Source organism: Geospiza fortis, unplaced genomic scaffold (assembly GCF_000277835.1).
Source record: "Geospiza fortis unplaced genomic scaffold, GeoFor_1.0 scaffold403, whole genome shotgun sequence".
NCBI classification, from domain to species: Eukaryota; Metazoa; Chordata; class Aves; order Passeriformes; family Thraupidae; genus Geospiza; species Geospiza fortis.
In genome coordinates, this window is record NW_005054336.1 from 3374877 (window position 1) to 3388154 (window position 13278).

Below are 13278 nucleotides of genomic sequence, written 5' to 3' on the forward strand. Positions count from 1 at the left end.
AGGAATGCCTCTCTAGCAATCCCACCAAAACCAGCTTTGCATTTGTGGACCCTTTGTTACTTAGGAGAGCAGACAGATGGGGCCAGTAACCTCTGGCAAGTGGGTGTTTTCAAAACTCCCAGTAGACTTTCCAGGTTTTGTGTGTCTAATTGCTTCTCACAGTATCTTTGACAAAACACAGTCCAAACCTCTTATTTACAATAAAATGCTATTCTCAGCTCAGTCTCATTCCAAATTGCTGACCTTGCTCAGACTGCTCCTCCTGAAGGAATGGGTTGTGTGAATTCTGTCATATGGGAAATGCTGTTTTACCAGCTTTCATATGGCACCTATTTACACAGGGAATAAATTACTGATTCATACTGATACACCCTCCTTGATGAGAGGCCTGGGACTCTTGCCTGAGAAAGAGGTGTGAGATAATTCTCTAAACAATTTGGTCCTTCAGTTTGGATACATCCCCATTATGTTGCCCAATTCTCACCAGACAAGCTTTGTCATGGATGTTTTAATTTTACTCACCTGATCTAATGTTGTTTGAGACACAGAATATTCTTCAATATGCAAATTTTCCTTATTGGAGATTATTAATCGAAAAATCTTAGCCAGAGAGGAAGAGCAAATCTGATACTGCAGCATGTTGTAGTGTTTCTCTCTCTGGAAACTCCCTGGGAAGTTGATGCGTATGAATTTCTCAGCAGGAGCAGGATCTGGAGGCAGCCCAGACTTTGGAGCTTTGATTTTCAGAGTGACAATGTAGCCATCTCCGAACCTGGGAAGGAGATGTGGATTTAGGAATTGGGTGAAGAGGTTGTTTCATCATTCAGGAAGGAAATTAGTTTTCTGCAGCTACGAAAACAATAGCAGTATTTGAAAGATATTGCATAAGATCCAGCTTTTTAGGAAGCCCTCTATTTGCCTTGCAGAAGTGGTATGTAGCATAATAGACTTGAAATGAGATCTGGTCAGATTGTCTAATATACATCAGAGCTGCACCCAGAAATAGATGTGGTTAACCACTGAATTGCTTATATTAAGAATATTACATGTCACATACACTAAATTTTCCCATTAAAAACCACTATAAAAATATTCTACTTACTTGTATTTTAGCTCCTGAATTGTGCCTAGGCATTTGAAGGTACCTTGTACCATGATGGCTAAACGAGTACAGAGAGCTTCACATTCTTCCATACTTTCAAAACAGAGAAGAGACATTTGAGATAAAAGCCAACAGATGTACTCCAGCTGCTTTCAGAGTCTGAATTTGAACTGGTTTTACCTGTGTGAGGTTAGCACCACCGCTCGCCCATCTCTGAGCACACCAACAATAGAGTCCCACAGGAGGCGCCGGGACTGAGGGTCCATCCCCGTAGTTGGTTCATCCTGTAATGGAAATGTTAAGACAATCAAAGTCAGATAAAACAGGGAAAATCTATTTAGAATCAGGTCATTTTTTGGACCATAGCATGTGATTGTTTCTCTACAGTAATCTGTGCCTCGAGGAAGCACATAGAACTTGGGAAGCAGAGGAGTGAGTGGGTATCAATGGACTTCTTGGCACAAAGCAGTAAGGAAACAAGATCACGGACTGCAGGTAGGAATACAGTGCTATCTGTGTGGGGCACAGCTACAGGGAAGAGAGTGCCTTTTCTGGGCAACAGTGAGCTCTCACCAGGTCATCTGACTTGCAGAAACATATAGGACATTGTTCAATCCAAGAAATCAGTGAAGTCATTCTGATTTACACCACCTAAGGATTTGATCCTACATAAGTCAGCTAAGCCAGTAAGTAACAAAAAATGTAAACAAAATTAGGATAGAAAAATTTTCATGGAGCATCTTGTCTTAAGAAATTATGAGAAAACATTTTATCTGACTGTTTACTACAGGCAGAATACATGTAAAAGCATATTAGATGGTACAAGGAACCAGGCTACTAAAATGTATTAAAACACTTCATCATAGACTTTACAAAGTAAAAGTGACTGTGTCTAAAAGTCACAGACATACAATTAAAGGTGGTAGAATATAGTCTAAATAAATAATTTCTGTAGTAATTTCACACTGAATTTCCCTTTAGATATGCAATTATCTGATCACTTATTGGCAAGAACTAAATTTCAGCATTTGTATAGTTTAGTATAAATTTGTATAATTTATTCCAAAGATATTAAAGGCTGAAAAAGGGTATCTTCCTTTGTTCTGCTGGATAAAGCAGCCAGGTGGATATGTTGGAAGATCATCTTTTACATCAGTGGCTACACTCTGACAAAAAAAGGCAGACTGAAACTAAAGAACAGTTTAAATTCAGATTTTCTGGATTATAGATTTTATCTCAACACATTCTTTTTTGAAGATCTTTCTTTTGTAATCACTTGGGGTCCATTAGAAATATAGTTACACATGCCAGACTATGCCTGCAATTAATTCAAAATTATGGAATAGCTGTAAATTGAGGGCAGAAAGGAGCTTTCAAGGACTTTGTAGCTCTTTAGCACGTAGTGTTATGAGATATTGAACTGGCCAGGGCTGTGTTTCCATGACACTTACTAGCAAGACGAGTGGTGGGCAGCCTATGAGGGCAATGGCAGTGGAGAGCTTGCGCTTGTTGCCACCACTGTAGGTCCCTGCCAGGTGGTCTGCGTACATAGGGAGTCCCAGCTTCTGGATGCCCCATTCAGCAACCTGTGAGAAAAACCATCTGTTTCACACAGCAGTAAATGCAGAACAGACAGGATTGCTGATACATCCCTCTTCTGGTAGAAACATGACAGTCCCCTGGGTTTTAGCACATTCATTTTGGAACTGAGCCAGGGAAGTACAAAGTATTGATTATGATGATGATGAGGGGCATTCTAACTAGATGAGGGAAAGCCATAAAGCAGCCTCAGCTGTAGACTTCTATATGTGCAAGAATTAAATTATTTTCTTCTGGAATCTTCTTCTTGTTTTCTTCCCTATACATACGCAACTTTAAAGGCAAGAGCTAAACAGCAACCAGTGCCATTCTGAGCCACAGAAATTGCATCTTTAGCCTTCCACTGTTGGTGCCACAGATTTGCAAGCACCATTAATACCTGGGAACCTGCATTTAATAGTGTGGTCTTGTTACTTAACTGTCCAAATGACAGTAACCACACTCGCGACTTCAATACACAGCACAATGAGTACACTTTGGAAATTCTGGCCCTTAGCATGTTAAGACCACCATTAATCACCACAAATATCACTGTAATTATCAAAAGAAAGAGTACTTTACCCTCTTGATTTCTTCTGCTGGAACCCCCCGCAGGCGTGCATATAAATACAGGTGTTCTCGTCCTGTGAGCAGGTCATCAATGGCATCAAACTGAGGGCAGTATCCCATGTTTTGATGGACATCAGAAATGTGGGTCAATATACTGGAGAAACAAAGAAAAAAGTTGTAGTTCTGTAATACTAGCTCTAAGACAGAGAAGAACACTTTGAATAAAATCCTTATTTTCTGTGGCAACAACTCTTGTAAGAGGAGAATTAATTCTTCCTGATAAAACATACTATGAAAATATCTGTCTGTTCATATTGTTGTCTTAAGTCAGCTCAGTCCTGGTTAAGAGTGTAAGCCCATTTTCTCCCACCCATTTTCTTGTTAAAGTATAGACTAACTTAACGAGAAGTTATTTAAACAGCCACTTGGGTTTATTTATTTATTTTTTAAACAATGTTTATATCTCAAAAAAAAAGAAGCAGTTATTTCAGCTCAAAAACTGGTCACTAGCAACAGGCAGGCAGGACACAAGGCTAACACGTCAATGGTAGTAGGAAAAGTACAAGATCACAGAATGGGTGTGGTTGGAAGGGGGCTCTGGAGGTTGTCTTATCCACTGATCCTGCCTGGGCAGAGTCACCTAGAACAGGCTGAGCAGGACCATGGCCTGGCAACAAAAGAGTTATTGTTCAAATCACATCAATGGACAAAGAATCAAATCCCAAGTACACCTAACAAGCCAAGGCACACAACCTGGAAGTAAACCAACATAAGTGCATACCAGATCTCACTGTAATAACTTATGACATTATGCCAGCACTGTGTAAACAAAGATGTTGGAAACAGCCAGAGAAAAATCCCAAAGCTCAGATCAAAGTACCCTGTTCGATGGGTTATCATATGTTTGGGAGCTCTTGCCACTAGATATGATTGCCTTGTCCCACTGTTAGCATTACTACAACTTACCCATAGATTTTACAAGCATTAAAGGTATCAAATGCAATTGTATGTTACCCATGATCTCAGTGCCATAGAGCTGCTGGATCATTGAGAGTGTGATCTGGACAGCTCTACGGTGGTAAATAGACTGTCACAGGGGGTTTTTTTTAAGGTACTTACCTACTGCCAGCCACTATAGCATCTCCAGATGTCACATCAGTATCTCCAGTCAGCATTTTGAATGTTGTTGTTTTGCCAGCACCATTCACTCCCAAAAGGCCAAAGCACTAAATTGCAAAATTTATCATATTCTTTAATATTTCCAACTTGTAAATCAGTGAGGGCATAAAATCTGAACTGATCCATGGAATGTAATCCAGGGTTATTGAACAACCTACCTCTCCGGGGCGGATGCCAACACAGAGTCTGTCCACTGCAGGCTTGCGTCGACCTGCATAAATCTATATTGATGGGGGGAGGAAAAAAAAAAGGAAAGTTCCTATTTCAAGATATCTACAGAAATGAAAATCATCAGAATTTTTAGTTTAGTTTTATGCTATTGGGATGAGGCAACTTTAGAACTGAGACAGGAGTAATTTTTTTTTCACTCGTCTCAAAATATTACCTTCGTCAGTTCTTGTAATTGTAAGATATCTGTTTTGTTTCCTCCATTCATAATTCTTTTTCTTTCTTCTGCAACATCCTCATCTTCATTAATAATAGGTGACATGGCAGTCTCAGCAAACCTAGAAAACCCCAAGATACTGGGTTGCCCTGGGTTCAGTTAGAATAACAGTGTGAAACAATGACTAATCTGCTGCCAAAAATGTGACTGGTGGAAGCAGTGGGGTTTAAACTTCACAATTGGCTGGAGTACTCCTGCTGTTGGGAGAAGCCCTGACCTTTAAAGTCAGTATCTCTAGATACTAAAAAGGGAGGAAATGACTTGCTCGAAAGAACATGCCTTGTCAGTCACTGATATGAGAATAACCTGCCCCTTAGCCACAGCTTTCACTGTTTGGCCACTCTTAGTAGCTAGTGATGGTCCTTAGAAGTTTTGAGTAGATCTCTCAGCAAGACAGTATTTTTGTAATTGCACCAATTAGTACTCTTGTTGACAATCTTGAACAGAAGTGAATGACCCACTCGCAGCTGGTAGGTAGCTCTTTTCATTAAGGGAGAGGCACATTTGTAAAGCAGAGAGGGGAAGTTCACACAGTGTCCAGGATACAGCTGTCCTGTGCCACAGACTAGAATTGCTGTCTTGGGATGCCAGGCTAGTAGCTCATAGTACTAGCTAGTACCTAGCCTGACTAAGGACACTACAAACTTTCCAGGTAATTTTATAATCTCATTATTAGAGTGTCTTAAATTTTAAAAATTACATTAAAATCTTAATTCAAGAAAACTAATTTCTTGAATGAAATATTCTTAAATCCTCTTAAGAAAATGCAGATTTGTAAATGCTTTCTTGGATCCGGATATCAATAAATTAAGACAAGATTGGGTAAGTAAATAGAGAACAAAAAAATCCACAAATTGAGAGAAAAATTAAGAACAAAAAGAAGAAAAGAGGGAGATAGAGAATAACAAAGATAGTAATACTTTTAATAAGGAACATTAATAGAACTTTTAGACTTACCATCTTGTGGAGAACAAACGGTGCTGCATAAAGAGGTTCAGAAAGAAAAACACAACTCCTTGAAGAGCCATGGCAACCAGGTTCTTTCCAACAAAGTCCCACTGAAAGGGATCAGAAATATGCTCCTCACCTTTGGAGAAAGAGCACCAGAAAGGAATGTGAAATACTGCTGAAAAACCCCACTACTCCTCAGAACAAAAAGCATAATCATAATGAATTACTGTACTTTATTTGCTCATGATCAGGCAATAGTTTTAATTTTCCAGTCTTATAAAAAGTCTTAACAAAATGCCTTCCAAGTTCAGCTGCTGCATGGCAGTAAAAATAATCTCTCTGAATATGCACTAATTTGGATATCGTTACATGAAACTTGCATGGATTATGTGAAAAGACACACATTTTCTGAATTAAAACAGATAAGTGCTGTTGTATGACTATTCTTTTAATAAGTTGTCTGATATCAAAGACAACCGTATCCCAAGAGAATGCATTTGAAGAACAGTCACTTTAAACATTAGCTGAGGTATTCAAATGAAATGAAAAAATAAATCCTCCTGTAGTGATTTAGGGTCTTCCAAACAAAGGATAAAAAGACACCAGAGTCTGACACTGAACAAATGGGTTTATTTCCAATGCAGATTACTGGTTGGGCTGCAGAGTCCTGGCAGCACTATCGGAAGCTGTCATTCCTTCAGAGAAGGTGAACTTTCATACTTCTCATCCATCTGATGATGGAAAAGGTGAAAAATTGACCACTTTTCTGAGTTAATCCTTCGAAACATTTCATCCAAGGTTAGGACATGTGGCACTGCCATAACTTAACTTCTTATTGGCTTTACTTACCAAACCTTGCATATACTTCAGTCACAGCTTGGTTCATGGCCAAGTCGATGAGTCCACGGCCCAAACAAAAATGTGGGAGGACAAGTAGTACATTTTTCAATGTTTTATTAAACTTCAGCAAAGACTGTGAGAAACAGAAACAACGTAAGCTGTTTAAACCAGACCTGTTTAAGAAAACATAGCAATATAAGTGAAAAGTTCTTTGTCATGTCAGAGAAACTGGATGTTCTGTTTTCTTAAAAGAGAGAAAACAGTATTTTAAATAATAAATTCAACTAATATCTCTAATATTTGCCTGTTATGGTACTTGGTGACTGATTTCTCCCAGTCCTTAACTCATGAAGCCTTCATTATATTTCTCTCCCCTGTCCAGCTGTGGAGAGGAGTGAGACAGAGCCTTTGGAGGTGCCTGGCATCCAGCAAAATTACAAAACTTTACTTACTGGATTATTTTCAAATAATTCCAGGATAAATGTAATGGCACTGCTGTTGAGTCCCACAAAGAGATTAATGCAAGACAATGCAACATAAGCAGTGCTGGGGATACTGAAGAAAGAAGAAGCAGGGTACATCATGGGAATTATTGCCCATCTGCATGCAAGAAACAGAAAAAAACTATGATAAATTCTCAGTATTCTCATGTCAGCTGGCCTAAAGAAAACACAAAGTTAAGCTTTCTTCCCATCCCAAGTATAACAAAACGGTGTAACCAACCCCTAACCCACCACAGTATTTTCTCCCTGGTTACTACATAAGATTTTTTTCTGCTTAGTTGTTTTTTTGCTATTAAAATGCAGGGCATAAGACACTGCTGAAATTGAGAAAACTTAATGCTAGCAAGGTTGCTATCATCCCAGGTATCTTTGCACATTTCAGTGAATTGTACACCAAGAAGAAGAAACAAAGAAATGTTGAATGCTGAAAGACACTTTAGTATTGACTGTGAATGCAGCAAATGAACAACCACTAAATTCCTACACAATGTACGAGGAAGAAATCAGCAAACTGAACAAATATATTTTCCTGTATGGGTCACACTTAATGCTTAAAAATGCAAGGCAGGCAATGACAAAAGAATCTCTTTTGCAGCCTGTAGCCAGACAGAGTATGTAACTATTCCATAGAAGAATCTAGTTTTAACCTGTTCTGGATCCATCCAGCTCTATTCTTCAAAGCTGGGTTCCACTAAGTACTGAGCTCAGCAACATGAAGTAAAATCTGTTGTTCTGATTTTTTAAGATTTTCTAAGCCTTCTGATGTTTACATTCTTGTAACAAATTTTCTCACACACTTTATGTAAATAACTTATTGGTTTGCTTTCTTTTATGGAGGAGGAGAAATTGGATAGACTGTTGGTTTGTCCAGTGTCATTGGAGAAGTGGCACCTTCACCCTCCAATCCACTGTCACTTGGAAATCTATAAATGTTGGAGTAAAAAAATAAGCTCCCCTTTTTACCTTGAAAACAGCAGCATCTCCACGTCATGTTATTTTATGTCTTACATAATGACAATTTCCATGTGAACTACAGGGCCCCCCTGCAGCAATAACCTTGAGCACTCACCCATAGAGGAGCAGCAAGGCAACGAGCACAGGGAGATTGGTCGGGGAGGCATATGCTTTCTTCTTGAATCCAACAAATATAGCCACAACCATCCCAGCACTCAGTGCATAATTCACCTGCCACAGCACAGGAGCAAGACCAATGTGTGAGACCTGAGAAGGGCTGCAAACATATCCATAAACATATCCAGATCCTACACATCATTCCAAAAGGAATTAATATTGAGGAGCATCAGAATTTGAGTTAGACTAGTCACACTGAATTTTTTGGATCAACAGGTCACTGGAAATGTGGGGCCTTAGTACTAAACATTTTTCTAAGACATCTTTTATCAGGCTGTTCATCAAAAATATAACATATATTGTTGTTTCTTAGATTATGATTTGTGAATCCATTATTTCATAGTCTGGCTGCCTGGCTTCCCCAAAAAAGTGGCCATGCAAGGGAAGTACAGTTTCTGGTGATGCAAACAAAGGCTGTGTAGGATGGAAGAGCCAGTCACTCGAGCCACATTCCTGAGAAGAGGCTAAAGTGAGTATGCTTGCCCGCTGCTCCCTTTCTCTGTTCAGTACTAGCAGCACTACTCCACTGCAATGCACAGAATTCCCCATGCAGAATGGAAGGCAGCATTTCCCTGAACTGCTAACGCCACTTCATGCCTTCGCATCATGCTGTCAAGGGCAATGGCCAAGCAGAATTCCTGTCAAGGCAGCTGCTGTGAACAGCAGGGAACAAGAACTCTGGGACCTGCTTCTTTCCCTCATTTAGTAAAATACTGCTTGGCTTTATCTTCTCCCGGGAGAACACCTTCCAAATCCTGAAGACTTTTGGGCTTTTCAAATATTGATTTTCTTTTAAATTTTTTCAATTCCATGTTCATGCCTTTCTTACTGCATAATTCCTTGGCCACTTTCTTGCTTGCGAAGGCACGGCCAGAGAACCAGCCCTTGTTGTGCCAAAGAACTTTTTTATGACAAAGTGGCTGGAGGGAAGCTGAGCCCTGTCTAAGCAAGTCTGCACCTGTGGTATAAATCTTTTTGGAATAACCCAGTGACCATGATACAGTGACCTAAACGAATATGTCATTTTAGACACACTAGAGTATTTTGTCAGGCCTCTAGATACTGTTCCAGCAGACTGTGAATCTTTCCCACTTAGGTTTCTTGAACATCTTAAAATATGTTTTGGGTCTTCTAGAGGACAGGAGTGACCAGGCAATGAGGCTTTTCCCTGTTTTAGTAAGTTGTACTTCATTATATATATTCAATTGTAAGGGCTAGAAATCTTAGGACTATAAAAATACAGCTACATTAGGTGACTGAGTTGGGCACCTAAATTAATTTCTACATCTGTAATTAGTTCAGAGGCCAGATCCTTAGCATGGTCTCTGAGAAACACTTCAGAGAAATGAATGCTTTGCAATGCTTAGAATCACCTTCACTTGATTCAGTGATTTGCCCTCAGCTCATGCACACCCAGGGTAAGCACAGGCTGTCAGTCAGACCAGCAGTTACTTACTATGTCCCACATGAAGTTAGTTAGCCAGTAGGTAACAGGGCTCACACCACTGACAAACTGGAGATGTTTGGCTTTTGTTACGCGTTCTTGGATCAGGTATAAAACAAAACTGGCTGGTATAAAGGACATGGCAAAAATGACACAGATGGCAACAACAGCATCCACTGAAGTGGTCAGTCTACAACAGAGCACAAGAAGGGAGTGTGAGCAAGGGAATGGATGCAATGCAACACTATATTAACATTTTGGGACTCTGGAGGGTGCCTTAAGATCTAGAAGTAGCAAGGCTGTTTTTTAAGTAGAAGACTTTTCCAGTTTCAAAATGTGCTAGTTTTCCAAGATATTTTGAGGACTGTAGCTAACAAATATGGCACCACTCCCTGATCTTTTACTTGCTTTATACATCTCTAGGTCAAGATATCCCCTTTCCTGTGTGGGATATCTTGAACTAGACATTTAGGCACAATAGTCAAAGTGCTCTGGAAGCAGAGAAAAGAGACACTTAAAAAGGCAAGTTGGAGACAGTGAGATGAAGCACAGATTTTACCTTTGTGCTATAATGCAAAGTTTTCAGTTCCATTGAAGTATGAACTTAATAGGAGAGTGGAAAATCTTGTCTTTTTAGGGATGTCTTTTTCAAGAAATTATGACTTTCAGATTTGGGAATACACCAACCTGACTACATGCCATTGAAAAATCTATCTGCATGCTGTCCTGGGCACCAAGAGAGTGGGCTGTTAACTACTTGACCTGTAGTCAATTACGGACAAGTTCTCATTCCATTTTTTATTACATGTTTTATTTCAGAAGTAAATGTATTGGATTTGGAGCATGAACAAAAATTTCAGAATCTTCGTGCTTGGGAGTCAACAGAAACATGCAATAATGTATATCCAATAGTCATGGCTCCTATGGGGGATGGGAATGAAATCCCATGTGAATCTAACAAGACATGAATAGATTCTTGCTTAGAATAAAACTTCAGGGAAGGGCCCTCACATTCTGTCAATTGAACTTTCTCCTCAGAGTGTGAGCATGCTGGAAGTTGCAAGTTGCCAGAAGAGGGAGGAGGGAAGTAAAAGCCAGAAGCAGAGCACAAGCACAAGCAGACTTACACAGTGACTTCAGAGAGTTGTTCCTTGGTGAGGTTCAGAGGATGGTTTATAGCAGTGATTCCATGTTCCTCAGGGTCTTGGCCAGTTCTCAGATTAGCTCTGAGGATTGCATTATTGGCTACATTGAGGAAACTAACCATAGCATGCCAGCCTTTATTGTTAAACCACACCTAAAAGAGTCAGAGATCACAGATTAATTTCTCAGTTACTGTCTTCACTAAGCTACAGGAGAAAATTTCGCTGCCTTTTGTTTACTTTGGTGGGCATTGTCAGCAGGGGTGAATCATAGTTCCTAGGCACAGTCCTGCAGGAGGAGCTCACATACTATGCTTTTAAAAGCATTGGACCACTACTGTCAGGGGATTTTACAGAAGCATATTTTAAGATTTACTGTACTACTCAAAGTATTTAGAACAGCAAGCAGCACTAAGAACATGATTTTAAAAAATCCCACATATGAAATATTATGAATAAGAATTACCTACAGCATGGGATATAGTGTTAATACCAAGTTATTTCTAAAGTATAGCATTTCAGCTCTTCTTGCATCTGGGAATACCACCAGCAATATTCTCATAATTTGAAGTCTATGTCAAGAAAAACTGTGAGTTAGCAGACTAATTCCAGCAAATACCTTAATATTATCTTCAGTTTCCATGTATTTAAGGAAATTAGGGATTTCTTTAGCAGCAGCCAGTGAAGCTTGTCCCTAAAACAAAGTGAAAAAGCTAAATGCTGCAGTAACCAGGCTTTAGTAAGGGGACAAAACCCAACCAACCAGAATTAAAATTCTTGCTTACTCCTGTCACATTCATCATTCGGCCAAGATCACTTAAAAAATTGACAATTTGATCTCCAGAAACATGAAGGACTGGAAGCCTTCCTCCTATAGAGATTCCTCCATATCTAGTAAAGAGAAACATATCATTAATAATTCATACTACACATCCATATCTGTACATTAATGGGAAAAAAAACCACTTTAAAAAGACCCGCACTTAATGCAAGTTTAATTTTTATACATCAAATATTTAATGTATAACAATTTCTACTCCTTTTCTAACAATTTGTACTACGTCTTTTTAGGGCTTACAAATAATAGAAGCTCTATAAGTTTGTGAGAGGCTTATGCCAGGATCCTAAGAAAATTATTTAGAGAGAGGATTTGGAGAAAACAAAACAGTGATCTCTACAGAACAAAATCTTTACATCAAGGTAATTGCCATATAATGGTTTAGACAGCATGGAGGACTAAGGACAGCATAGACCTCAGTTGAAATTTCAGATGTTCTGAGAGAAGCAGGTATTCACCAATGTCAGTACCAGCCAGTGCATAACGATAAATACTACTGCACAAGAGGAACTGAAGTCTAATCCCATAGAAAGCAATGCTTGCACATGAAGCAGACATTCTGTGAAGAAAGGCAGTCATCCAGCTGCTATCTTTGAAGTGAAATCCTAACACTGGTGAAAAAGGAAATAAGTATGTGCTTCAGGCTAACCAGTTTCTTTCAAAGCTTAGTAACTGCAGAGTAGATATCGCACACTGGGGTTAGCTGCTGTCTCTACCTAAAGAAGACAACTAGTGGAATCTGGTTTCTAACTTCTGCTCATGTACAGAGCAGGCAGTTGTGGTTGTTACTTCTGTATTTGATAGGCTGGCGTCTGCGTTTCATCCCACTCAGGTCCTTTTTTTGCAGGGTTTATATTTTTTCTGTGGCACTGAAAGAGCTGTGTCACAGCAGCAGTACAATATAAAGTACTATTGTGTTGAACCGTTTCACCACATTGGTTTGACTCTTGGAGGTAATAAAGCTCTGATAGCTCCACTGGGAGCCTCTTGCCTTCATCTCCTGCAGGGAGCTCAAACTAATATAACCTCTTGTCTTTATAAGACCCTTCCTGATCCCCAGCCCATTTCCCACTGAAGCCATGTCTTTGTTTTACAATTTCTGCCACAATTCCCCTTGTCCATTTGCAGAAACACTGTGAGGCTCCCTGGTTAAACAGAAATACATTGTTCCTCTATTTACGACCTCAATCTGTGAATTGTTTTCTTACCTCTGCTCATTGACCCAGTATTTACTCTTCAAGCTGAAATAGACAAAGAGAATGCCCTCTCAATACACAGAACCAAAGTCAATGATATGTTAGGCTTAAATAAAAATTAAAGTTGAACTCCTATATTTTGCAGACCTACAGCAGTCTGCTGGTTATTACTTTGAGTTGTGGTGTTGGCAGGACTTTTGGTATTCCTTGCAGTGTGTTTTTGGCTATTTGTTTTCTGACATGATTCATCTCCAACTCATACAGAGATAAGCAAGATTCCTAAAGTGACACATACTGGGCTATTCTAATCCATAATTAATTGATTTCAAAAGATGTATCCAAAGCAATTATGACACATG

At 39.3% G+C, this 13278-nt stretch overlaps 1 protein-coding gene across 1 annotated transcript in view; it reads right to left on the reverse strand.

The window, feature by feature from the left end:
- Positions 1 to 13278, reverse strand: part of ABCA4 (ATP binding cassette subfamily A member 4) — a 62600-nt gene that overhangs the window by 474 nt on the left and 48848 nt on the right. The window contains exons 32-48 of the mRNA XM_005422132.2: positions 12932 to 12964; positions 11671 to 11776; positions 11505 to 11579; positions 10871 to 11040; positions 9756 to 9933; positions 8238 to 8353; positions 7118 to 7265; positions 6675 to 6798; positions 5832 to 5961; positions 4815 to 4935; positions 4588 to 4650; positions 4370 to 4476; positions 3263 to 3404; positions 2554 to 2688; positions 1283 to 1386; positions 1103 to 1195; positions 523 to 772 (exon numbers count right to left, since the gene is read on the reverse strand). Coding sequence (XP_005422189.1) covers positions 523 to 772; positions 1103 to 1195; positions 1283 to 1386; positions 2554 to 2688; positions 3263 to 3404; positions 4370 to 4476; positions 4588 to 4650; positions 4815 to 4935; positions 5832 to 5961; positions 6675 to 6798; positions 7118 to 7265; positions 8238 to 8353; positions 9756 to 9933; positions 10871 to 11040; positions 11505 to 11579; positions 11671 to 11776; positions 12932 to 12964 — 2095 coding nt within the window. The remainder of the gene's footprint in view (positions 1 to 522; positions 773 to 1102; positions 1196 to 1282; positions 1387 to 2553; positions 2689 to 3262; positions 3405 to 4369; positions 4477 to 4587; positions 4651 to 4814; positions 4936 to 5831; positions 5962 to 6674; positions 6799 to 7117; positions 7266 to 8237; positions 8354 to 9755; positions 9934 to 10870; positions 11041 to 11504; positions 11580 to 11670; positions 11777 to 12931; positions 12965 to 13278) is intronic.